Source organism: Bos mutus, chromosome 15 (assembly GCF_027580195.1).
Source record: "Bos mutus isolate GX-2022 chromosome 15, NWIPB_WYAK_1.1, whole genome shotgun sequence".
Classification (NCBI taxonomy): Eukaryota; Metazoa; Chordata; class Mammalia; order Artiodactyla; family Bovidae; genus Bos; species Bos mutus.
This window is the reverse complement of record NC_091631.1, coordinates 16280122-16308108: the sequence shown is the minus strand read 5'-3', so window position 1 is coordinate 16308108 and position 27987 is coordinate 16280122. Positions and strand designations below refer to the sequence as shown.

Genomic DNA, 27987 nt, shown 5'->3' with positions numbered 1-27987 from the left:
CTTTTCTCTCCATTCAGGACCTTTCTGCACCAGAACTTCCTGAAGGATGGGACAGGCACTTTGTTGGACTGTTTCAACTGCTTCCTCTGCTCCTCCTTGTTCCCTTCTCTCTTCTATAAGGATTTATTCTGAGAAGTTCTCTCAATAAATTTCCTGCACACAAGTCTCCATCCCAAAGTATTTCCCAGGAAAGAACTGCAACAGGTCCTCAACCCCAGTGTATTAATGTCTTGAAAAGACTGCAAATTTTGGTCTTTTCAGACTAAGACAGAAATGCCTGCAAATGATTAGTTCTTCGTTGAAATGTTAGCAATTAATCATGATGGAAAAATCAATGATCCCTGCAATGCTTCTGTGCTATGATGGTTTTACTAATGTCTGCTGATGGATGACTTTGAATCCCAGGAAAACACTAGGGGAACAGATTCAGTCTATAATTCCATTACACTCTATTCTCTTCTTAGAAATTAGTCCAATATTTACTTTTGACACTTCCTCTAGACCCTGTGTTGCATTTCAGTATAAAAAGTAACAGCTGAACCCATCCCCCAGAACTCATCATCCCTTTAGCATGTCTAAGCGTTGTCAGTTGATATTCATCCATTTCACTTCTAGACATAGTAACCCAATTTCGCTTTGTTCACATGGACTTCTCTAACAAAGCTGGTTATCAGATCATAACTGTCTTTTTACATGAATACTGAGATTAAAAACAAGAGCTTCCCAGATGACTCAGTGATAAAGAATTCGCCTGCCAGTGCAGGAGATGTGGGAGACAAGGGTTTGATCCCTGGGTCGGGAAGATCCCCTGGCAGTAGAAATGGCAATCCATTCCAATGTTCTTGCCTGGAAAATTCCATGGGCAGAGGAACCGAACGGCCTACAATCCATGGGGTCGCAAACAGTCAAACACGACTGAGCGACTAAGCACAGGAGGTAAAAACAAAACTACAATTTGGTCTACAAACAAAAATACAATTTTGCCTGATACCTAATTGAGAAGAATGCTTTCCTTCTTTTATCTGTTTTCTTTTACCTTATCTCCCTTGGTGCACTGCAACTGCTTCTTCTATTTGAAAATCTCTAGATTAATGTCTACAAGCTCAGGTCTAACCATCATTCTCAGTTGCCTAACCTTATTCCCACTTTGTTTCAATGGCAGTATTTTCTTTTGAATGTCACACCTCTGTTCAAAGATAAGTTCACTTCTTTTGGTCACCATTGCCATCCTTCTTGTGCGTTGCCTCTTAAATTCTTGATTATCTCTTCTTGCAAGGACACTTGGCTATCTTGCTTCCTTTGATCAAAATGATTGGAGCAAACAAATGAACAAAGGACTATAGACAAGTGGTCATGCCCTGTACTGTTTCCAAGCTTGTGAAATTTTAATAAAATGTGAATTAATTGCAAAATGTGGATACTATGAAACACAGTAGAAGTAACAGACAAAAAAACAGGTACCCAATTACAGTGTAAAAGCAAAATATCTCTGTTCCCCCATCTGTAAAATGAGCATAGTATTTCATAAGTTTTTCAAGGACTTGATGAAATCATATATGTGTAGTCATATAGACTTGGAATTCCAAGTTCAAGAAAATGGTCATATTTGTATTTGTTTATGGTGATATCTGGAGAAGGCAATGGCACCCCCACTCCAGTACTCTTGCCTGTAAAATCCCATGGACGGAGGAGCCTGGTTGGCTGCAGTCCATGGGGTCGCTGAGGGTCAGACACGACAGCGACTTCACTTTCACTTTTCACTTTCATGCATTGGAGAAGGAAATGGCAACCCACTCCAGTGTTCTTGCCTGGAGAATCTCAGGGACGGGGGAGCCTGGTGGGCTGCTGTCTCTGGGGTCGCACAGAGTCGGACATGACTGAAGCGACTTAGCAGCATGGTGATATCTGTAAACAGGGCTTCCCAAGTGGTGCTAGTGGTAAGCCAGTGCAAAAGATGCAAGAGACAAGGGTTTGATCCCTGTGTTGGGAATATCCCTTGGAGGAGGAAATGGCAACCCACTCCACTATTCTTGCCTGGAAAATCCCATGGGCAGAAGAGCCTGGAGGGCTACAGTCCAAAGGGTCTCAAAAGAGTTGGACACAACTGAGCACACACACACATATGAGAATCATCTCACGAACATCAAAAAAATATATTTGGTGGAGACATTTTTTAATCAAAAGAGAATGGGATCCTGTGAGAATTGAGATTCCCTAAGGACCAAAGGGACTCAAACAGCCAGTCTGGACAAAGTGCTGACATTTACTGTCACCTACTGGACAATCAGCAAACTGTGCCACTCTTAAAAATGCACAGAAATACATTCTCTGAGGGTCTTCCCAGGTGCCTCAGTGGTAAAGAATCCTCCTGCCAACGCAGCAAGACAAGGGTTTGATCCCTGGATCAGGAAGATCCCCTGGAGGAGGGCATGGCAACCCACTCTAGTATTTTTGCCTGGAGAATCCCATGGACAGAGGAGACGTCAGGCTACACCCCATAGGGTGCAAAGAGTTGGACAGGACCAACTGAACATAAACAATTGTAACAATATGTACAATTGTAACAATACACAACATATACAATTGTAACAATATGTTACAATTGACTGAACATACACACTCTCTGAATGATTCTTCCTCAATTTAAAAGGCATCCCCAGTCATCACTGTCTGCATATGTTGCAAAAAAAAAAAAAAAAAAACAAACAAATCAAGGACATCAGCCACACTCCTAAGGAGATAAGAAAAGTAGCTGGGTTAGGAAATGGGTAAGTGAAGTCACAGCCCTAACCAGCCACGCTTGAAAATCACATAAGAAAGAATAAATTCCAGGGCCTGCTAAATGCTCCACTACATTTGCCACTAAGAAGTATATTCTCAAGGCTCGATATTCCAAAGGATTGAACCCATGTGGTCGTGCACTGGGCTGTCTCAAAGCACTGCATCTGATAAGACCATGCTATTGGTGTCTGGACAACCAATAATTACAAAGGAACTCTTCATTAAGAACACAGTTAATGGAAACAAAAAGAAGGGAGTGTTTTGAAGGGATTAACAAGAAAAGTAGCCACAACTGCTAGACAGCGTCATACCCTGAGAAGAGAGACACCAAGCTCTCTTGCTCAGTGGCTGCCTTAGAGAAGTAAGGGGTCAAGCAAGAAACACGAGCAACTGGTCTCAGAAAAGACTGTGTCCAACCTGGAGAGCACATGGCCTGTCTTGGGGGACAGCCACTCTTCATCCCCAGCTGACTCTTCCCACCCTCCACCCCTGTGGGACCAGTGTAGCCTAGCGGTTAGAGTCTGGGTTCCACAGCCAGGCTGTCCGGGTTTAAAATCTGGCTTTGCCACTCACTCGCTGTAAAGCCAACAGCAAGCTGCTTAATCTTTCTATGCCTCAGTTTTCACACCTGCGAAATGGGGACAATAATAGTCTTTTTAAATCACATTGTTGTGGGGATTAAATCAGTTTATACATGCAAAGTGCTTAAGCAACTGTAGGGCTGTTAAGTATTTCAATAAATGATACCAAGACAAAAGGGCTGGTCCTTTATTATCAGATTTCCCAACATTTGGGAGAAACCAGAATCAACATTTTTTTTTTTTTAGGTGAAACATTGTTAAGTCTGAGCAAACTATTTAAAGGTTTTCAGAATCCTGTGTGACCCAAAACATATATGTCTGTGGGCCACCTACGGTCCACGGGCATCCGATACCCCAAATCTGCTGCTATGGGAAGAGCGGAGCTTGGGAGGCAGACAGGCCTCCACCCACTTCCACCTTGGCCACCATCTCCGGGATCCTTCAGGCACAGGGGCTGGGAAGCTGGGGTGGCAGGGACACATGATGGGAAGTTCCATGCCAGATTACAAAGACTGAGTGACAGATGGCACTCCTGACGAAATGTAACAGAAGAAAGTCCTCTTGGTTTAAATGAAGCCTCTAATATACAGGGTTTGTAAGTGGGGGAGTGGGGGTTGTCCCTCTCCTTGCCCCCATGGACTTCATTCAAGGTCTTTAACACACACCACCACCTATTCTACTGGGACCCAGATGGGCAAATCCAGCCGCCAAAATAGAGTTCATTCCATTTTTTCTAATTATTTTATTTTATTTTTTTATATTTTATTTTCTTTTTTAACTTTACAATATTGTATTGGCTTTGCCATATATCAACATGAATCCGCCACAGGTATACACGTGTTCCCCATCCTGAACCCTCCTCCCTCCTCCCTCCCCGTACCATCCCTCTGGGTCCTCCCTTTTAAAGGACAGTCCTTGCTCAACGAGTCCATAATCTGAAGCAGCTGCTGAGACTGCCAAGAACACCAGACGGCCGTTCAGCAGACAGCCATGAGAAATTAAATGGATCCACGAATGAAAGATAAGTAAATAAATATCAATATCATTGGAAAACAGCCATTTAAATTAAAAAAAAAAACCAAAACACACACACACTAAGAAAATGAGGTATCCTTTTCTGAAATTTAAGGATCTACCCCTGCCTTTATTCATTCCCCTTTCATATTGCTGGCCTATTGTCTTTTCTGCCATCATCTGATGCCAACCAGACAGATTTATAACGAGATGCAGGTCCTTTTCTATCCTACTGACAAATCTGCAACCCATCTGCCTCCAATCAATGATGGAGCACGTGGAGATGGAGCAATGAGATATTTTAAAACACTCCTTTAATTAATTCACTCCAAGGACTTGGCCGCTTGGTGTGGTGAGGGGTGAGGGGCAGACAGAGGGAAGAGAGAGCAAGCTCATGATCTGGTAAATAAAGAGATTTGCCGTAATCTGGATACCTAAAACCCTTGCTATGAAACATTCTGCTGGCCCCAACAAGCTGTTAAGGGTATGGGAGAGAAGAGAGCAGGCAAGGCGGTGTGTGGCATTTATTTGCTTTTTCAAACTCCCAGAACAAGTTCTGAAAATGCAAACAAAACTAAAATTTCATCTTGAGAATGACTCTTTTGCCTACTATTACTAGATTTGAAATGACCAGTGTCTGGTTTGATTAAAATAAGTATAGCAAGTGATTGAAATGAGGAGATGTAGTTGGTTCCAAGAGGAAGCAAGTCCCAAGGGGGGAAAAATCAGCATGAAAAACAATTTAGTTTGCCTTTAAAAGAGGGAAAAACCAGACATCTGGGCATTGTGTGATACAGCCGTGGAGGAGGGTAAGGAGGCAAGATTTTCACTGAAATCAACCTTTCTTGAGCTTCAAACTGTCAGTTTTGCAATCCTGGATCTGTATGATTTATGGCACACTGACCCAGAAATCTCACACCTTGTTGTTAAATATTGCCTGTTTCTGTACCCCAAGCACTGCCATCTCTTAAAGATTTTTCCTTATCTGACAATTCCCTTAAATCCAAAGCCAGGGGAGACAGCCCCTAATTATGTTGCATTAGAGAAGAAAAGAAGTGGCCATTGATACTGATGGGCAGAACTGTTTCTGGTTTTTAACATCTTGGCTTTTTCCATATCACAGGCTTCATTTGGTTTTAGAAATTGTTTCATGAGAATTAAGCTTTCAATCACTCACAAGAGGCGATCTTAGTAAACGTGAAATGGCTTTCTCATTTGAGTTTCATGCATCTTTATTTTACCCAGGGAGGCTGATTTTATACTCTTGAAAATGAGAAATTAAAACTGCATGAGGCAGGCAACATGCAACCCCCTCTGGACCCTACACCTATGCCCTCCGTTCCTTTTTCAATAAGTCTATTCTGTGGGTTCTTCCTCCCGCTGACCTCAACTTCACTCCCAAGGGGAGGCGGGAGAAGGCAATTGTTACGTTTTGCTTTTTGTTTGCTTGAAATAATAAATCCAGTGGTCCCTCTTGCGGGGCTTTTCTGCTGTCAGCAGCTTTCTGTTTTGCTGGCTTTCAAAGTCAAATTGAAACCCAAGCCCTTGCACTTGGCTTTTGCTCTGACCCCTTGGCTCCTGGGAGCTGATCAGAAGACAGATCGCCTTGGGTCCATGACATACTTGGTAACCTAGCCATCTCCCACCCCTAGAATGTATTTCTGAAATGCCTGCCACTACGCATCTGAGTGCTCCAACATAATTCAGTATATATTGGACACTAGCCAGTCTAATACTAATAATCTCTTCCCAATTTGGATCAGGACCAAAACCATAATTCTTAGCCATGTCTGAGGACTCAGAAAGACAGAATCCTCAACTATCAAATTAGACACTGCTTTGCAGGAAAATGCCCCTCAGGGTCTAGGAACTACCAAAGAGTCCATGTAGAGTCTTCCAGAAGCTGGATGCTAATAATCCCAATTCCAAACAATCATAAACCTCACATAACCAGATCGTGTTTGAGTATGCTGTGCAAAGGCAATAATCAAGTGCACAGGCTGATAATGAGAATATTCCCAAAGGCAATTTGCACAGTGTATGCCAAAGTTTCAAAAGAAAGCTGGTAATATCCTGTGCCAGACATGCCTAGCACACTCTTCCATGATAACTGGTATTTCCAGATGGTAACTCTAAAGTTGGGTCAAGTCCTGGAATCTTCCCGGAAAGATGATGATACATTCTATGTAATTTTATCCTTAAAGTTCATCCTCATTGGACCGCCTATTTCACAGTTACTGGAAGAATCAAATGTGATGATGACACGAAAGAGCTTTGAAAGTGAAGTGCTAAACAAACATAAGATGTCACTATGGCTTCTAATAATTCTTTCAAAATTGGTAATCTGCCTATGTTGTTGACTGTAACTACATCACCAAATAAATGGTGACCAGAATGGCCAGTTTGCCATACAGTTCCATTCCCCAAACATTCAGGATCAATCGAACTCAAAATACATATATTGAAAGCATAAGACTCTGTTGCTATTTTTTGTTTCCTTCTCAGCAATGTTTGTTTCAAGGAAACAGCTTGATATGGGCTAACAAAGGCAACCAACCAGTCTGTGGATTCTCCGTGAACTTCCCTTTACAAGGTACATTAACTAAAGGCATCAGAAGAGGCAAGAGAATCTCACTAAACCATATGAACAGTCTACTAATCAAAGTCTTACATCTTTGGAGCCCCCACACACCCAGAGTGCCCACCACGTAAGGTCTACCCAACAGGTCCTGAGTTAATGCATCTGGTGAAAAGATGGAAGAAAGGAAGAGAAGAAAAAAGGAAAGACCAGGGCTTCTGAGAGTGTCACCTGCTCATCAGTACTGCTCTGAAATGATAAAGGGTCAGAGTTCTTTCTCTATTTGTTTCCCAGTCTTTCAAATTTTCTCAGTTCCTCCCTAAATACAAATACCTTTGACCAATCTTTTCTTGACAATGGCACAGGGCATAATACCTTACTAATAGAATGTGAATCCCTTCTGCTCTATACTTAAATCAAATAGAGAGTCAAATCATTTGGCAGCTCTCATTTAGGACAAAGGTGAGATAAACACCACTTGACTGGGGGATTCTTGTTGTCTTAACCTCTCCCTTTACTATCTGGCCATCAAATAAGGATGCAGGACTTGAAACACTGCCATCATCCATCTTTTTCACAGATGTTGTCCAACCTAGCCCTTACAAGCAGGGGCAAATCTAGAAGGGACCTGAAAGCAGCCAGTAGTGCCTTTGTATCTTCTCTAATATGAATGACTAATTAAACAGGCAAAAAGACTCTGAGGATGAGGCATATTAACATTGAACTCTAGAGATCTGTGGTAGAACAATGTACTGCCCTCCTTGTACACAAACCTCTTTCCAGAGCATCGGTTTGGAGAAGAAACAGTCAAAAAGGTCCACACAGCTGAACTGTTAGGACGAAAAGAGAGGAGAAATGCTACAAGATACCAGCTGCCCCCCACCCGCTTTGGAAGGACTCCAGGGGCCAGAAGGACTCCAGGGCCAGAAAAAAAGATGGGTTCCTTCTCCTGGACACAGAGCAGACGGTTTCAGAAATATCTGTCCTTCCTTGGAGGTTGAAGTTTAGAGCTCTAACTTTGGGGCTGCTTTATATGTCTACTTAGCGATCGATTTCCCAAAACAAGCCTGCAGAGTTGGTAAAATTTGTTAGAAGCCCTGGAAAGCTCTGGCACCAGGGATGCTCCACCTGTGCTTAGAGGAGCCCCTGGTACTGGCTTGCCACTTAATATGGATCCAGTGATGCCTTGCAAGAGGCTAATGCACTTTTGTGAATGAACCAAAGGGCTGAGCTCCCCAACCAGTCCCTTTATTCTTACTCAGACTCTACCAATCTGAGAGACTTCCCTGGGAAATACTGATCCAGGGACCTAGCTTTGGACCCTTCCTTGGGCTTCCCTTGTGGCTCAGCTGGTAAAGAATCCGCCTGCAATGTGGGAGACCTGGGTTTGATACCTGGGTTGGGAAGATCGCCTGGCTAAGGGAAAGGCTACCTACTCCAGTATTCTGGCCTGGAGAATTCCATGGACTGTATAGTCCATGGGGTCGCAAAGAGTCGGATACGACTGAGCCACTTTCACTTTCTTTGACATAGGAGTACGAGTACTTAAGGGTTTCTTGCAGCTAAATCTCCTTCCTGGTAAAGAAGCTGCCCTTATTATCAGCGGGAGCATTCTCCATCCAACTGCAGCCTCAGGAGGCAGGAGACAACTCCAAGACAGCGAGGAGAATCGGGGAAATCAACGCTCCCCCCGCTGGAATTTGGGGACTCCTGTCCCTCCTGTTCTTGCCCGAAGCCACTTATTTTCCCGCCTCTTCTCGGGAAGCACCCAAATCTTTTCCACGCTTCCTTCAAACTGGCTAGGGAGATTCCGCCATCCAGGGACAAGGAGAGATCAGAGCAAGCTGGGTATCTGCTCTGCGACTCTGCAAATCTGACATTCAAGGCTGCGCGCGCTGGGCTTCGCCCCGCCCCAGCCCGGGTCCCAGTTCATTCATTCCCGGCCGGTCCCCACCTTCCATCCGGCGCCGAGCTCCAGGCGCTGCTTCCCTCGGCAGCGTCTGCCGCTCTTACTGTGCCCAATCCCTTATTGTTTGCAAATCTCAAAAGTAACCCCAAGAGGATTCTTCGTCACTCTTTTGCACACCTCCACCGAAACCTTTTTTAATTAAAATGAAACAATCCTCTGTCTCTCGCATCTTCAAAGGGTTAAGCAGCAAGCTTCGCGAAAGAAAATCAATATCCTCTCCACCATCCCACCCCCAGCCCAGCCATCGCTCCGTCACGGTCTCCGAGGCCCGGCGCCGGCGTCTCTCTGTTCTCATCCGGGATAGGGAACCGCCACTCCGCGCGCGCGCCGCCCCCACCCGCATCCCCTTGCCTGCCGGTAGCGAGCAAAGCCCCCCTCACCCTTCAGTGGATGCCATGTCCTGGGGTAACGCCCCCTCCTCTTCGGCACTATCCGGCAGCGGCGGGCGTGGAGTGAGCGGGAGCCGGGGTGAGCGCAAGAGTGCAGCAGAGCGCAGTATTTAAGGGGGGAGCCTCTCCCCGCCCTTCCACCCCCCTCCTGGGTAAGCCCTTTAGCGCCTCAACGCGCGCAGGAGGCTCCAGCCGGCTCTAAGCCGCGTCCCCGCTCTCCGCCGCGCGCGTCCCGCGCTCCCTCCGCCGGCCTCGGTGTCGCTTGGCTGGGTGCTCTGGGTGGAGGGCGGGGGAGTGGGGGTGCTTGGAGGGTGGCTTCCCCGAGAGAGCGCCGCCCTCGGGCTGCAGGAGGGGGCGCTGGACGGCGTGCAGCGGCCACCTGTATTTGCTCCGGGGCTCGCCGCGTGGCGGAGCGCGGGCTCGGAGGACGGTGGCAGGGGGGAGGGCGGCGAGTGTGTGCGGTGGGTGTGCAAGGGAGTGGGTGCGTGCGTGCGCGCGTGTGCGGTGTGTGTGTGCGCGCCAGGAGAGGCGGTGGAGGCCCCTGCACCCTGGCTCGGCGCCGGCCGGGGAGGGATTGCAAGGTTTAGCCCCGCCGGAGCTGGGGATTTGCAGGCGATCCCTCTCTATTTTCGTCGAGAGCTGACATCACCAGGGCAGCCGCCTCGGGAGACTCCTTTAACTGCCGCCCCCTCGCCCCCAGTCTCTAGACGCGGTCCCTCCTCTGCCATCCCTCCGCCCCCAGCCTCTCGCCATAAATTAGCCAAATAAGAAAAGAAGCCCGGCTGGTCTCCCGGGAAAGCCCGGGCTGCCCTTGGCAGGAGCCCAGGATCTAAGGAGTCGCTATTGTTTCCCCTCAAGCCCGCGTGGCCCCGGGTCACCCCTCGCTGGGCACAGCGCTGGCCACGTCGCGGAGACCTGGGATGCTCCTCTGTCCTTGCCTCCCTGGAGCAGCCCCCGGCACCTCGCCTCACTCCTTGGTACACCCGCTCGGGCTTCATTCCCAAGCTCATCCTCACCGGCGGCACACCCACTCCATCCTCCCACGTCCTGGGTACCAGGCCTAGCGAAACCCAAGCGGCCGAAACACATGAGTGGCCACGGCCGAAATACAGCCCAGCTGCGCACCTCCCTTGCCTCGGCCCGAATAAATCTCCGGCCTTCAATTATGCATCGGGATTAATATTAATGCAGCTCCCTGGGGCGGCGGGAGGGTACGGGATTGGGGGCGGGGGGGCTGTAGGTGTTTGTTTGTTTGTTTGTTTGTTTTAAGCCAAGGGAGGTCGGCCTCGGGGGCGCTGGTGGTGAAGAAGTGGAGAGATGGTGAGGCAAGTAGCGGGGACGGGTTTCCACCCACTCCACTCTGCTCATAGTCGGCTTCTGTGCCCCGGGGGCGGCGTGCGGAGACAGATGGGCTCGGTCAAGGGAGGGTCCGAGCCTCCCCGCCGGCTTTGCATAATAATGGCAAAATCCGTGCAGATTTTATTATCTCTGGGAAGAGGCAGACACCTACTGCTCCACCACCTGCCGACGTAGCGGCCACTGGGGAGGGCACGCCTCATTTTGCTCTTCCAAGAAATGGAGCCAAAACAACCCCCTTTGCAGGGCCGCGGTGAGAATTAAACAGACTCTCTTGATTTCCAGAGTGGCAACTCGCCCGAGAGATGTCCGCGGTGCAAACCTGCCCCTTGGAACTTGCCAGATTTCTCCCGGCGGGGTCTGGGACGCGGGTACTGCCCTCAGTCGCCGCATGCCTGGCCTGGTTCCTGGCGCTCTCCAGCCCGATGGTTGTGCTGACACCTTTCCGAAGACCGAATGCAGCTGGCCACGTAGAAACTCGGGAGTTCCTCTCGGGGACCGTGCCAGGGGAGCTGGAGCTCCAGCAGGGCGGCTTCGTGGTTAAATGCCTGACGCTGATATCTGAAAGCTGGAGTTCTTCACCTTCCAGTGGGATAATCTGGGAGGAAATTCCTCAACTCTTCCTCACTCCTTCTGCAAAACGGGAGTACCATTCCCAACCGCACAGAGCGAAGAGATCTAAATGAAATTAAAAGACACGCAGAGTTCTTAGAGTCTGGCACCCAGTAAACCTTCAAAGTGTTCAGTTTAATCTAAGCGTCCTTGGAGGATAGTTTTCTGAGCACGATATCCAAGAGGGAATAGGCAGATGAGGGAAATAACAAGAAAAAGAGGAAAGAACTAAATAGAAGGTTTTTAGACGTTTCTGTGCACCTCCCTTCTCCAAATCTGAATTCGAACATCTTCCTTCATCCAAAGCTTCCCCCATCTTGTCCCTTCCCTCTCTCTCTCTTTTCTGTAAGCCCCCGTTAGATTAACCAGACCTATATCTTATCTATCATAGGACCCCTCATAGCATCTCTAATTTTCTTTTTTAAAAATTTAGTTGCGATTTATAATCATTTGTAGATGAAAAACGACCTTCCTGAGCCTCCATGTCGTGTTTGGTTCTCCCTTTTGAGTCCCGTCAAGAGTGGACGTGTGACTTTGTATGTGAGGTTTTCAGGTGCATATCTGTACAGTCTCATTTTCTCTTTATAATTTAAAGATTTTACTGCCCTTTCTGCTGAGGTGACAGCTGGAGAACAACACCTCGGGCATCTTCCTAGATGTTCGTGCTCCCAGCACACTACCACACCCCCTATACAAGCAGCACGGAGGAACTCCTCTGTCTGAATCCCTCAGTACCTGCACTCAGGTGAGGAGCACTGAGCCACACCGTTCCTCAGCTCTCACTGCCAAGGGCAATACAGCTGGTGGCACAGAAACACAGAGCAAGTAAAAGGACAGAGAAAGGGGGGTGGTGTTGATTTTACACATTAAACCATCTGATCAAAAGCAGTCTTAATTATATTTTCAGCGTTCAGGATCAGAGAGAATTCTGGTGGGTCAACAAGCATGGCCAGGTTCCATGGGAGAAGTGGCTCCACTTTGCACCTTCCCTGCAAGCGGCTTTGTTCGGGAACCTTCACATCTCATGCTACAATGAGAGACATTTGCATTCAGCTGCCCTTGGAGATGAGGCCTATTAAATCGTGTGGAACATGCCGCAGATAATTCTGGATAATAATCATTAGCTAGAAGGAACCGATTCTTTTTCCTCGCTCCAGAGGGCCCTGCCAACATCCCCACTAATTCTTCAATTTTTTAGCAGCAAATTGGAGCAGTGCTTTCCCATATTGACTGCTGATTAAAATGTACTGAGAGAGCTTTTGACAAACAATAATGCTCAGGCCACCTACCAGAGATTTGGAGCAGGGTCCTGACTCAGTTTTTGGTCTTTCTCTTTAACTTCCTCAGGTGATTTATCCTACTCCAGCCAGCATCAGGAACCACTGGACTAGAGATGGTTCAACAAGATGGAAAGGTGTCCAGAAACATGGCCCTGAGGAGCACTTGAAGTGAGTTGGTGTGTTTAGTCTTTTGGGGGTATGGGGAGAGGAAGAAAGATCCCGGCTGACTCTCTTCTCATCAAACACAGGGCATGTAAAAATCTATTCAGGCAAACATGTGTGTGCTGTTGTGGACAACTAACACGAAAAGCTATCAAACATGGAGTTTAATTCTCAGTTTGCACATACATGGAACACTGGAGGGTAAGCCAGGCTCTCTCTGCCTCAGTCCTCGATCTAAACTCAGAGCTAAGTGAGGCAGAAACACTTTCAATACTGCCCCTGGCGTCAGTAAGACTGTATAGTCTTAGACTGGGCACTTTAGGTGTTCAGCTTTCTCATCTGAAAACCAGAGAACATAATAGTTCCACCTCATAGTTGCCATGAGGTTAAACCGGATAACTAACATGGAGGAAACGCTTAGCTCTGAAGCCGGCACACCCTGAATGATCAGCAAAGGGTCATCTCAGACATATGGAAGCAGCAGCATGCACCCCATTTAATTTCCCACTGAGCCCACTTTAAAATCTAGCCTCCCCTAAAACCATCTAAAGCGTGACCCCATTAACTCCTTTCTGTCTTCACAGCAAACTACAAATCTCCCAGCCAACATTAAGTCGATAAAGCTCTGATGTGAGAACAGAACGAGGTCAACCCTATAAGCCAGCAGGAACACTTTAGAATTTTCTAGCATCTCTCAATCTCTTCTAGGGATTCCATGGTTATGGCAGAAGCAGAAGGGGTGGGATGCTCTGACATTTGCATGTAGATTCACCTTTCTTAAGTCTCACCCACAGGTTATCAAACTTGCCGTGAATAAAAACAGCTCTGCAGGACTGAATACCAAAAAATTGACTACACGATCTTGAGGGATGTTCAAGGCTAATTTGACTCTGAGGAATTATTTTTTTCTTTTTTTCTGTATTGATTGTTGACTTAAAACCTAAGTTAAGCTATGAGAAGTAACTTACCATAGTTGAACTAAGGTAGTGTTCAGGTTGAGACTTCATGGTAGTTGTATTAATAGTTTTACTCACTTACTGAGTCCTTACTGCGTGTTCCAAGTATCTTTATATATCATCTCATTTGATTCTTAAGATGTCCTTCTACAGCATATATTATTATTATTACCCCCAATTTACAGAGGAGAAAACCGAATCCAAGAGCAGTGATAGAATTTGACCAACATTACAGAGATAGTGAGTGGTTGTGTCAGTCAAGGTCTCAGCTAGGAAAAGTTGGCATATTCAAATTGGGGAAGTTGTGCAAAGTTTAATAAAGAGACAATTTAGAAGGGTAAGGGAAGGATGTGGGGAAACTCTAAGGCATAAGGCAGAGCCCACAGGTTGTAACAATGGGGCATCATTACCCACCCTAAGCCTGAACCCGAAGAACACACCGGTTCCAGCTGATGCAGACGGAGACTTTGTTGCCATGGCAACATGCTGGCAAGGGGTCTGGCAATAAATAACTTGACCCCCACTTCCCGCCTGTTCTCTTCTCCCCTGCGGGGACTCCCTGTTGACTATAGCTGGAAGCAGAGGGCAGGGGAGCACATTGGCATAACTCATATGCAGTAGTTATAGTTCAATTCTTATAGTTCAGCCTCCCGGGGAACAGTGCAGAATGGAGACAGTCAGAGAATGAACCTACAGGACCGATGGAATAAGGGGGGCCAAGACTGGTGTTTGAGTACAAGCAGTCTTTCTGCAGAATCTTGCTTTTAATCTCTCTTCTATGCAACCTATAATAATAATAATGACATCACTATTGGAACAGTTCACCCCCATGCAACACCCTCTCCATCATGGAGGATCTTCTAGCAGAGAGGACCCAGTCAGGCCATTTGCTAGAAATGAGAAGGTGGTACGTTTAATACCATGGAACAAATCACCAGATGGCCTCAAAGGTTCCAATCCTAAATCCTATAATTCTCAGTGTTCTTCTCCAGTACTTTTAGGAGCTTAGTTGGACCAAAGAAGGGATAAAGACTTTGCCTTCTCTTATTTATTCTTCTAAGGAATTCATTCCCTGTCTTGGTTTTCCTTTGGATCGCCTGAGATTGGTTATTGCATCTCTGATGCTGCACAGGGCGGGAGGGTGACTCCTAATATAGAAAAGAAAGAAAAAAGTCCTACACTGCTTTTTCATAAAAGGCCATTAAATAAGCCCATTTCCCCATCATGACGACAACAGAGGAGAAATGTTTCAATGTCCAGAGTTTATCAGAAGAAAGTGACCCAGAGAAACAGCAGCATGTCTGGATCTGTCTTTTGAAACTTTGGTCCGATCACTTAGGCTACAAGATAGACACCGTGAGGTTTTTAAGAAAGAAATAAAACAGAGAGGATGTTGGAGGCCCTTTCATCAAGACAATTGAAATGAGTATGCTAAATTTTCAGAACTGTGAGCTATTTTTAGGATGAATGGAAACCATGAATGAAAATCCTTGTATAATATTCTATTTTAGAAGGTGATATTCTTGCACAGCATTGGCTCCGAAGCTGAAAGCATCGAAGAGAGACATTAGAGAAGCCTGAAACTTAACTTGAAAATGAAAAGGTTGTAGAAAGAGAAGGGAGTTTAGGGTGATAACTGGTGGGAGGAAAATCTTCATAGCAGCAGCCACAGGTCATTGTCTTAAGAAAGTGACGGTGGCATCCACAGAAGTTATAACATGGCCTTCAGAATTGGCTTCCCTGATAGCTCAGTTGGTAAAGAATCCACCTGCAATGCAGGAGACCCTGGTTTGATTCCTGGGTTGGAAAGATCCACTGGAGATGGGATAGGCTATCCACTCCAGTATGCTTGGGCTTCTCTTATGGCTCAACTGGTAAAGAATCCGCCTTCGATGAGGGAGACTTGGGTTTGAGCCCTGGGTTGGGAATATCCCCTGGAGAAGGGAAAGGCTACCCACTCTAGTATTCTGGCCTGGAGAATTCCATGGACTATATAACCCATTGGGTCACAAAGAGTCAGACAAGACTGAGCGACTTTCACTTTCAGAATTACACTGACCTGGGAACCACTCATTTCAATCATGTTTGGAGTTGTGAGTTTCAGATGGAATCCATCTCCCCCCTTTGCATTTTGAATGAACATGAGTGAGTCACTTAACCTTCTGGGCACTGATGGGACTAGTAATGACCCCACCTGCTGTGCTTGGAGGAGAACTAAAGGAGGTGATGTCACAGTTTCTGGCATACAGTGGTGGCTATTGTCATCTTTATTATGTCAGCCTCCTGCCTGTCACGCTGTCGTCACTCTGGAGTGATAATGGCGTAGTGCGTCAGATCCAACCACACAGTACAGCTGCAGATGAGCCTGCCTATAGTACTGTTTGTCCACTGTGGTCACTGAATAGAAGAGAAAGAGAATTACCCCTCCCACAGGTGTTCAGAGCAGTAAGATTCAAGTTAGGTTCATTCACTCTTTTCTTGTTAACACGCATTAGCAAAAGGAAGTAAGGGAGTTCTATTTTTACCTGACTCTCTATGCTGATGAGAAACGAGATGTCACTTCAGAGAAATCTCAATTCAGACTGAGAACTTGGTCTAAATATAATCCATTCTTCAGGCGGAAACCACCTCATTAAGTAGAAGGCTCAGGAAGACTGAAGCATTTGTTAGCCACACTTATTGCCTGATGAATTCTAACAGAAGGAGCGTGAATTCACTCCATTTACTCAGCACAGATCAAAGACGTAAGGACACAGGGGAAACGATGAATTGTGAGTCCCTGGTTCATCATTCCTGTGTGTCAGCATCTTCTAGGAGATAACTTGAGACAAAATGTCAGGGTTGGTGCAAATTCTTTATGTCCACCATAAAAACCACACAATTTTGAATTAGAGTAACTGTCTCTTTTTTAGTAGCTTGATCCCAGTGTAAAGTAGAAATGCTTCTCAAGAGTTATTGCTGGTATTTTCATTTCTATCTCCCCCCCTCCCCCGCCCCCCATCTCTTCTAATCATGGCAAAGAATGCTGCTTATACATCTCTCACTTCGCTTTGTTCTGCTATGGTGGCATTCAGCAGGGACATCTTTATGATGGGCAAAATGATGGAGAGAGGGTTTTTTTAACCTTCGGGAGAGGATTTTGTTGCTTGACACAGCTTACTGGGGTTAAATGCTAAATGATTTGGCTAAAGGATCAAACCAAGGACCCAAGCTAGGCTTCTGTGACCCCAGAAATCCAGTGATGTGATTATGGTTCTATTTTCTATATTCACTTTTTTTTTAATGAAATAACTTGGTAATTCTGAGTGGGGCTTTGTTATCAAATCCCAAAATATTTTTCTCATAAAGTTATTTTCTTTATCAAGAGAGAGAGAGACAGCAACCAGGTAACTGACTTCTTAGTTGAGGTTATAGATTCAGTGACATTTTTTAAATCAGAGGCTACACTATGCCTTTGGGGAATAACAGCAAATTAGGAGAGTCCCAATTCACTTGGAGGTTTTATTTATTAGCACCTACTTTTATTTGTGACATCCTGTCCCCCTTTTGAAACAAGGATTAATAACATTCTTTCTTTCTCTTTTGTTTGGAGTTATCTTTTCCTAGAAACCATAAGTTCAGATACATAACACTGTTTTTTGTTTCCTCTGAGAATTCAATCTCTAATATTATTTGTCACCCAAGAAAGCTATTCCCTAATTTTATCTACTGACTCTTTTTTTCTTTGTTGACAAAACCCTCTATCGTGCCTGGTCCACAAGCCTCTGGATAAACACTTGGTGAACTGGAATACAAACGTGAAGTGATCCCTAAAAACCTCAGCCATTGAGACAGTCTTCTTAAAATGCTGGGCCTCAACAGCACATCCGGCAGAGCCCTGCCAGGGAAAGCAGGTCCTCCTGCCAAGAAAAGCAAAAAGAGACCACAAATGGCTACCAAATCACTCCAAAATGTTCTCATCTTTCCAACAGCCCTAAAAAGATAAACTTCCCCAAGCCTAGGGATCCAAAAAGTATTTCACTCAACATTTTCACAGGATACTAAAGAAAGAGTAAAAACTAAAGCAGGAGTGAAGCTATAAGTGTCTCACTTCTTTGCCCCTTGCATTGACTTTCGGTCTTTTTTTAACTCCCCTCATCCTCATTTAAGATCTTTTTTAGAACGTGATGCAATTGTGTCATTGCTGGGAGACTCAAGGTCTTCATTCATAACCAGGTTAGAAGGATAACAGAAAAACACAAGGTCAAAGCCAAAGGCTATAGGTGATGAGTTGATGGCCTCACTAATAGCTCCTAGTGCACATTCTCGGAGTTCATGGAGTTTGACATATAGAGTGTGGTGCTCCCAGCTCCCCGGGTGGCCATACACACCAAAACTACATTTCCAGCCTCCCGTCACACCTCTCCCTTCCTCATGCTTTCCTCTGAAGCTTTACTGGGTCTTTGGAAGTTCTCTATATATGCCAAAAGCCCTTCTCTCAACATCTCTGCACATGCTCATCTCTGCCTGGAATGTTCTTCCCCTCTCCCCATCCTCCATCCAATAGTCAACTTCTTCCCAGATCAATCATCACATTCTCAGGGAGGCAAACCTTTTATCCTGCCCCATCCAGGTTAAATCAGCAACCTTTGTTCTACAATTTTACAGTACTCTGTATTTTCTTCCCAGTATTCATTATGATTTCTGATTATTCATGTATTTCTGGGACTATCAGATTAAGGGCAAGCACCAAGCTTATGTTGTCCACCTTTAGTATTTCAATCCTTAACACTCAATTTTTGTGGATGGATGAATGATAGGTAGAAAAACCAATGAACTCACAATCTCTGATTGAATTCATGATGGAAGAGATTTTATAGACTAATATTCCAATCAGTTCAGTTCAGTTCAGTCACTCAGTTATGTCCGACTCTTTGCAACCCCATGAATTGCAGCACGCCAGGCCTCCCTGTCCATCACCAACTCCCAATAGAGGAGGCAAATGTGGAAGCCCTAGTAAGTTATGAGTAGATGATGAATTTGGAGGCATGAAAATCCCAAAGAACTGTAAAGATTAATATTCAAACTCCACAGCCATAACTCCAAAAAACAACAAGTATTATGCTGGTGAGGACTCATTGAGAGGGCTGCAAATTTCCTACTTGTCTAGCTGTACCTGATCCTTTTTATTAAGTCCATCCTGTATGCTCCCGAACTCCCACCAAACACATATACACACACACACATGCAGACAGGGAAATGTGTAAAAAACTGGTGCAAGCTCTGACACTTTTTCTTAGAAATTTATCCAGACTACTCCCACTTACAAAGTCCTATTGCTTTTTGTTTGTTTGTTTTTGACTGTTGCACACAGGATCTTTAGTTGCAGGCATATGGGATCTAGTTCCCTGACCAGGGATGAAACCTGGGCCCCCTGCACTGGGAGCACGGAGTCTTAGATGCTAGGCCACCAGGCAAGTCTCTAGTCCCATTGCTTTTTGCTCTCAACCCTGTTGGTTCTTTTAACCTGAAGTGAAGTGAAGTTGCTCAGTCATGTCTGACACTTTGCAACCTCATGGACTGTAGCTTACCAGGCTTCTCTATCCATGGGATTTTCCAGGCAAGAGTACTGGAGTGGGGTGCCATTTCCTTCTCCATCTTTTAACCTGAAACCTCATTTATTTCTGCCCACCCTTTCCTGTTTTCAACCTCATTCCACAGATTGCCAAACCTCTTTCCACATGCTTGTACCTCAACAGCATTCTAAATCCTCTCCTCCTCTCTCCACCCCTATAAGGTCACTCATAACTGGTTTCTCCATCTCCAGTCTCCTCTTTGAAGAACAGCAATGAAACAGCAACCGTCGTAACGGTGGCCAGTATCTACAGAGTGCAGTAGGTCAGATGCGGTCTTGCCTGGAGAATCCCCGTGGACAGAGGTTCCTGCCAGGCTACAGTCCATGGGTCACAAAGAGTCGGACACAACTGAGAGACTGAGCACAGGGCAGATGCTGTTCTACACACTTCAGTCACAGTCATGTTAACTCCCGAATCCCCATATCATTTCACTCCCATTTGTGGATAGAGCAACAGTAGGACTGAGATTGAATGTCACTCTCAGGGCCACAGCATGTAAGTGACAGAGCTGGGACTTGAACTCAGGCTGGGTCTTTTAACCATTGCCTCTATCTAGCATAGCCAGCCTGATGGGTTTTTCTAGAATTCCACTTCTGTCCTTTCACTCTCCTGGAGACATCAACATGGGCTTGAATGTTTGCAAATGGGCAATAAGAAGCCAAATTCTTGATCCTAGCTTTTGAGAGCTACCACCAGCTGGCCTTACCTTGACTGGCGCTGGCTGGCCAACCTGGCCTGTCACTGTAATAAAAATTCGTGATAGGAAAGAATTGGCTCTTCCCAAACTTCCCTGGTGGCACAGTGGATAAGAACCCGCCTGCCAGTGCAGGGGACATGGGTTCGATCCCTGGTCCTGGAAGATTCTGCATGCCATGGAGCAACTAAGCCCGTGCGTCACAACTACTGAGCCTGCTCTCTGAAACCTACAAGCTGCAGCTGTAATACTGAGCACATGCACTGCAAATACTGAAGCCCAGGTGCCTAGAGCCCATGCTCTGCAGCAAGAGAAGCCACCACAATGAGAAGCCCACGCACCAAAATGAATAGCAGCCCCAGCTCATTGCAACTAGAGAAAAGCCTGTGCATAGCAACGAAGACCCAGTGTAGCCAAAAATAAATTAATTAATTAAAAAAAAGAGAATTGGCCCTTCTCTAAGCCAGCCCCCCCTCCATGTTTAATCCTATGTACTTCCCAAGCATTTTCTGTACTTAGAATATCCTACACTTTCTTTCCACCTACACTCAAGACTCAATTTGAAGTTCTAACTACCCTGTGAATAAAAATATTGCTTATTTGGATTGCCCCTTCCTCTCAATTCCCGCTGGAGTTTAAGTAAAATAAAGCAGTGTGGGTGACTACTCAGTAATTCTTGAAAGTCCACTTGATGTTAAACCTGGCCAATCCTAGTTGAACAAGATGGATTTATTGCTCTTCGAAATGCAAGAGAATGTACATCATCAAGCGAGTATTAGAGGGAATTCCCTGGTGGACCAGTGGTTAAGAATCCAGTTAAGAATCCACCTCCCAATGCAGGGGACCTGGGTTCCATTCCTGGTCAGGGAACTAAGATCCCACATGTCACATGACAACTAGAGAAAGCTCCCGAGCTGCAATGAAGACCCAGAACAATAACAAAATTTAATAAAAAAATAAAAGAGTTTTAGAAAGAACTTATTCTAGGATTCGGGCTTCTATTAGGTGATTTTGAGCAAGTCCCAGGGAAGTGGGGCTTTCTTGTGGATTGGATGCTATCAGTTAAATAGAGGTAATTCTATAATTGGCTATCTTTATAAATCTTATCTAGGAGGAAGGAAAAATAGAGGCTAACACTGTAATTGGTGAAGAAGTAAAGACGGTCACTGCTCTCAACCACGAGAGGGGGACCATTTGTATTTTTTAGTTTGTATAATGACCTTGCTTTTGCCTCTTCACTGACAAGATATAAAGCAGCCTTGTGTCTGCCTTGATCCATCACAGTCACAGAAGGATCTTGACTGATACCAGCATGCTGTGAAATAATTGATCTTCTGCAGGAGAACACCATAGCTTTGAAGTGAGTGCCAGGCCAGCTCCTAGACACCAAGGCTTCACTGATAGAATGTCAGATGTTGGGGGTTGCACATGTCTAAAACAAAACAAAACAAAAAGCCACTACAAAAGAAATTAGAGCCAAAATAATCTGGATGAAACAGAAGCCTTCACCAGCTCTCCACAAAGGCATCCCCAGTCAACAACCACATTAATATTTCATGCAATGATTTGTGATGACTTTTGTTCCTTGTCGACTTAGAGAGGGGCTGCAACTACATTTGCAGAGTCCCCTTCCCTGTATGGCTCCAGGTTAGAGTGGGCACCAGAGAACTTAACATGAGATTTTAAAAGGAGAGTAAAGCTACAGCTGTCTCCACGCTCCGGAAGTTGGTAAGAGCATTGGGCACCTTGGCAGTTCATACACAACGGTTGCCTCGTTCACCTTTCCGGGGCGGAACAGCACCCTGGCCCGCAGCCCTCCCGTACCTGCTGGAAATCCTCTTCCAGCTTCTCCGAGTCTCCTGGACTAGGTGTGTGGGGGTGCAGGTCACTCAAATCATTGAGGTTGGGGACAGCAGAGACAGACATGACTTTCGATGTTTTGTGGATTCCAGCTCATTCTTGCTCTTCCAGTTTCACATCCAACTTTCCTTCACAACTGCTGGCCACTTGAATTCAAGTCCAACACCGGATGCAAAGGCCACAACCTCAAGGAGACTTTGCCACCAGTCCCCATAATTGTCTGTGGTCATTGTAATCCCTTATGCTACATGGACCTTACAAGTTCTGAAAAATCCCTGACTGATATGCACTCCAGATTTCCAGCTAAGAAGAGATCCCTCATCCTTGGCATTCTATCCCTAGGATGTAAGGACCGCATGACAAAGAGAGACAGATAAGATTCCTCCAGTGCCAGGTATGGCCCAGGGACAGGCTTGTATCTGACTCCCTCGTCCTGATTAGCGTGGTTGAGTGCTCGTAGTGAGAGCAGTTCTGGGGCAGGAAGATCTAGGGAGAGTGGCAAGTGGCCATGAGGATATTATTAACTAAGCAGCCACAGGCGGTGTCACCCGGCCTGGGGGCCAGACTCAGCTTCTAAAGGGAACAAAGTCATAGCAGAGATGATGTATCGAGAACCAAATCTGAGCGGTGAGGCAAAGATAGAAAATGACACTAAAGAGTAAACAGAGTGTCAAGAAACTAGGGAACGTGTTAATGCAGGGGAGGAGTCAGACCAGCGTGAAAGAATGGAAGGTGTAAGCATGGACGCCCAGGTGAGAAGTGGTGGATATGAAGGCTTTATGGAGCTGTGCCCAGCTGGACAGCCCTGCCCCTGCCAGGGTTTAAAGGCACTGAGCTGTGTGTCAGGTACTATATTCACTGCTTTACACAGGAGCTCACTGAACCGTCACAGCTACCGCAAAAGACAGACTTCAGCATGCCAACCTAATAATTGACGAACTGACGCAGATGACATTAGGTGACTTGCCCAAGATCACTCAAAATAAGTAGAAAGACAGGAATTTAGATCTTTTTGATCTGACTACCATTACACCTCTTGAGATCTAAACTTTCTAGGCTTAAAAACAGCAAGGAAAAAACCTTTTGAGTAACCTGATGAATGTTTGTCAAATCCAACAGTCCAGCTTAACCTATTACATGTTGGATGGTTGTTCCTCAGAAGTCGATAACCAATACATTGCTCTCAGATTAAACCGCGAGGATGGAGGGAGTGATTGAAAGGCGGGGGGGTGAGGAGCCTGACTTATGGAAAGCCTCAAGGAAGCCTAACCAAGAGAGAAAGTACCAGAAATTCTCTGCTGGCTCAGGGAATGATGCAAAGACACAGAGATGGGAATGCAGGTTGGGGGACAGATGTGGCATCCTGCCTTGGGGCTAAAGTTCTTGGGGTCGAAGTTCTCACTGATAAGGGAGGGAAGAGTTTCTGTTGGGGTCTGTAGGATGGGACTGTCCCCAGGCATCCTGCACCAACCTTGGGCTTTCAGGCCTCAGGAGGTACAGAAAAGACCTAGATGTTCCACAAAACTTCAGGGGAGGAAGAGGAGGTCAGTGAAAGGTCAGCTGGGGAGCCTCCCAAGAAGGCTGCCACTGTGGCCAGGAGGCTGAGTAACCCTAACAAACCAGTGTCAAGACGGAGTCCCCCTGGATCTCAGGAGTATCAGTGCAAGCCAGACCCAAAGAGCAGCCAAATGAGCGCAGAGGACCGCAGAGTCCCAGGGAAGCAGAGAGAACTCCGCACAAGTTACACTCGTTACAGACCTGAGCACCAATGTCCCCCAGATGCCCAGGAATGAGAAAGTAATACCACACACACCCAAGAGCCTGCAGAAACTCAGGAGTCCTCCAGTGTCCTAGGGCTCAAAGTCACTTACGCCTCCATGGCACCATGTGGGACAGGGAGGAATCTGGTGAAAGCTGGGGAGAAAGGATAAGAGAGTGAGTCACCCCAAAAAGAGAATGTTCCTGAAAAGGCCCCTTCAGGGACTGGATTGCATTCTTTTCTTTTTTTTCCTCTGCTATGCAGTGGGAGTCAGGCGTGGGGCTGGAAAGGAAAGTTGTGTAAGTTATAGAGAAGAATGAAGTAGCGGGTTCTTGGCATATCTCAATCAAGTGTGAATAAATAGGTGATTCCAATTCAGATGCTGTGAAAATACGTCCTAGAGATTTCTGGAGATTTAAACCAGGGTCTTGTGTTTGAATGTAGAACATGAGAACCAGAGGGGACACTAGAAATTGTCAAGTCCCTGATATTTTCCTCTGCTTGTGCCTTATCTGATGGTGCCCGTCCCCTTTCTCTCCTACCCCATGAACAGCAAACTGCAAGCACTGGCATTGAAAAGATGGCACTGGCTTTGCTATATGCATTATTTGGAAATGATGATTCATTAAAAGGCTGCCCCCAGCCACAGGTCCCAACATATGTAGCTCAAAAGAGGCTGCAGGCAGGAATCAGAGCCATAGGACATGTGTTCTGTGGGTCAGAAGCCAACCCTGGTTTTATTAAAGTATGTACAGGTGACTGGGAAGGAAAAGGACCACTCTGTGATATGGCCAATGCCACAGCCAGGCTCGCTGTCTGGGGCTGGCCCATTGGTGGCTCTTTGGAAGTCGGTCTGGTTGGAGCCTTGGAAGAGACCTGATGAATCCGATCTCGACCTTCTCTTGACCAGAGCTGACCATGGCATCTGGTCCATCCCCAAAAGGCGGGAGGGGAAGCCCACTGGGTTGGTAGAATGGGGTGAATTTCTTTGCCACTTACATAGTCTCTTTGTAAGAAACTGAGTTCTTGTAAGCAGCGTGGGAATCTTCCAGAGGACCCCAGCAGTCAGGGAGGCAGTGGCCTACCAGAAAGTAAGCTCAACTCGCCCTCCACTGGTTTTGAAATCAGAAGCCCGGGCACAGCGAAATTCACGGGCAGAATCCCACTCTGGGTCCATACTGCCCTGGCTGACATGTACACGGACGGCTGCACAGAAACTCTCCTCTCTGGGCCTGTGGCTCACTTCATGTTTCTCTCGATCCAGTCTTTAAAAGGCAGCACTTTGGTGAAGGCCGTGGAGAGGCTGTGGCTGCACGTCTTGTCATAGCTCCAGCTGACCAGCCCCACCAGGTGCCAGCGGGGCTCCGGGGATGCCCGGCCCGGGAAGGACACAGCCGCGATGCCCCCTGTCTCAGCTGTGCAGATGTCAGAAGGGGCCGTGGGGTCCCGGCCGGCACAGAACATGCTGTCCGTGACACTCACCGGGATCCCCTGCGCCTCGTGCTGCTCCTCACACAGCAGCGAGTCCGCCACCCTCACCACCCCCGAGCGCAGCGTGTCGTCCTTGTAGCTGGGGCTCCTGGAGTCCGCCAGGACATTCCAGCCAGCCACGGTGATGCGGGACTCCTGGAAGGAGGTGCTGAGATCCCGAGGGGCCGCCAGGCAGATGGGCTGGACGCGGGTGCTCATGCGAGCCTTGTCCAGGAGCTTCAGGATGGCAATGTCCATATCCAGCAGGATGGGGTCGTAGTTGGGATGGAGGATGATTGCAGAAATCTACGAAGGTAAAGAGAATGGATAGCAGTAGTGAGTGGCCGACTCCACGGTGACGGCAACAGGCAAGCCCCGGGCTAAATTATTGAGAGAAAATGTCTGAGAGCCAGCTGCAATTATTCGGACACACTTCACTCAATGGATCACAGAAAGCAATTGCTCTGTTTCCAGGGTCGCAAACTGAAATGCCTACCAGGGCTGGCAGGTGGTTTTTAAATAAGTGGAGTGGACATGGGAGGCTTCGAAGGACGGGGGTGCATACCCCAGGCAAAGAGGCACACCACTCTGCTCAGCTGACCACTGCCATGCAGAGATGCTCATTTTGCCAGAGAGTAGACTCCAGACCTCTGGCTGAAACCTCTTGGTTTTTAAATGCTGGCTGCTGCTGCTGCTAAGTTGCTTCAGTCGTGTCCGACTCTGTGCGACCCCATAGATGGCAGCCCACCAGGCTCTGCCGTCCCTGGGTTTCTCCAGGCAAGAACACTAGAATGAGTTGCCATTTCCTTCTCCAATGCATAAAAGTGAAAAGTGAAAGTGAAGTTGCTCAGTCACGTCCGACTCTTAGCAACCCCATGGACTGCAGCTTACCAGGCTCCTCTGTCCATGGGATTTTCCAGGCAAGAGTACTGGAGTGGGGTGCCTTTGCCTTCTCTGAATGTTGGGAAATAACTGATTAAAAAAATATACAGTAGCACTACCAAAACACAAACCTCTACAGGCTACCAGGTGGCAGCCTCTGGTCCACTGTAAACATTTCATTTACCGTCAAGCCAGTAAATTAGAGCTACACCTAGGATGGTCCATGGGACTTTTCCACCAAGCCTCCCCTGATTATCCCCATTCTTGCTCATCACCCTCTTTGATGGGGCCCCCTGGAGCTTACATCTATGATACGCTGTAACATTTTTATAGACTTGTTCTATATCTGAGCTCATTTACCCAGGGATTCTATTGTGCTGGATTAGTCACAATATACTGGTCTGTCTCATCCCCTAGCCTGTGGACTCTTCAGGGCAAAAATCATGCCTTGTTCAGTTCTGTGTGTATTCCCAATGAATGGCATGCTGTGGGAGCTCAACAATGGATGGATGGATGGACAGGTGGATGAGCTAGATTGCATGAGAGGGTGGATGGTACAGAAGGAGGGAGGGAGGGAGGGAAAGAAAATAATATTAGAAATTTATTGAGTCTCTATGTCCTCACAGTCTACCTAGCACCATGTCCTAAACATAATAGGTGGTTGGTTACCTTTCAATGACCCCAATGATAGAAGATATTTTTTATTATCTTATTTAAAAAAAATTTTTTTTGGGGGGGAAAGACTGCATAGTCTTTCTAGATGCCCCTTTCTAGTATCTGCCAATCATGAAAGATTAGGCTTCTAGGTGGCACAGTTGGTAAAGAATCTGCTTGCCAATGCAGGAGATGCAAAAGACAGGGGTTCAATCTCTGGGTCAGGAAGATCCCTTGCAGGAGGGCAGGGCAACCCACTCCAGTCTGCTTGCCTGGAGAATTCCATGGACAGAGGTACCTGGTGGACTACAGTCCATGGGGTTGCAAAGAGTCTGACAGTACTGAGCAACTGAGAATGCATGTGCCTAATATTTCCAGGCTCTGGACTGGATGTCAAGGTGACAGACTGACAGAATAACTGCTCGCCCGGTGCTGGGAGCTGCTGAGAAAGAAACCAGACTTCCAGGCTGCAGCCCTCTCTCACCCGCAAGCTCTGGATGCTCTTCTCATCCCGGTCGTCATCCCTGTAGAATTTCCCCAGGACGACTTTGAGGTCTGCCGTCTTGATCACGGTGACCCTGCCCAGGTCAGTGACGCAGTGGGCAGCCACCACCACGGTGCGCTCGTTGACCAGGGCACCGCTGCACACCAGAAACCAGGCGTCCTTGTGCAGACCACCCCCGTGCACCCCGCCGGCCCTCCTGTAGATGGCAGCCTGCCACGGCCAGCGCGTGCCCTGGGTCTTCGGAGCAGAGACGTTCTCGGTTTTCCCACAAACTACGGAGAAAGCACCAGCTCAGTGAGATAAACTCAGACCTTCCCATCCAGAGGGGAATGTGTCAATCAACCAACAGAGCACATATCTGGAAAGGTGGGCCCTACGGGTGTCAAGACCACAGAGCATCTAACCTGTTGTTGTTTTTTTTCCTTTAAATACTAATCAACCACCTTAACATGCTTGACTATGAAGTCGAGGGTTATAACTGGGAGTCTTACCATCCCAGGCACTTACTGGGTAAGTTGCCTAATCTCTTAGAGCCTCAGTCTTCCTGCCTGCAAAATGGATACTGTAATCACAACTGTCTCCTAGGTTCTTGCAGAGAGTGGATGAGATGATGTATAATGTATAGAAACAGATTCAAAATATCGTGACTACTGCTCTTCTCCTCTGACAAAAAAGGATGGGGGTAGTAGCTGAGTATGTGCAAAAGCCCACTCCAGACATTTCCATGTATTACCTCCGTAATTATTATTACATAACCTGTAAGTAACTGATACCTCATTACTTATGAACAATAACGTAATTAATCCCGTTGGGTGATGAGGATGAAAACGGGGGCTCAGGTAACCAATATGACATAACTAGAAGTTCTCT

The 27987-nt window shown here is 46.6% G+C and overlaps 1 protein-coding gene across 1 annotated transcript in view; it reads right to left on the bottom strand.

Annotated features, from left to right (window-relative positions):
• Positions 1-24317: 24317 nt before the first annotated feature.
• Positions 24318-27987, bottom strand: part of PAMR1 (peptidase domain containing associated with muscle regeneration 1) — an 80636-nt gene continuing 76966 nt past the window's right edge. Inside the window, exons 10-11 of the mRNA XM_005890905.3 lie at positions 27097-27389; positions 24318-25382 (exon numbers count right to left, since the gene is read on the bottom strand). Of these exons, the coding sequence (XP_005890967.1) occupies positions 24846-25382; positions 27097-27389 (830 nt within the window). The 3' untranslated portion in view covers positions 24318-24845. The remainder of the gene's footprint in view (positions 25383-27096; positions 27390-27987) is intronic.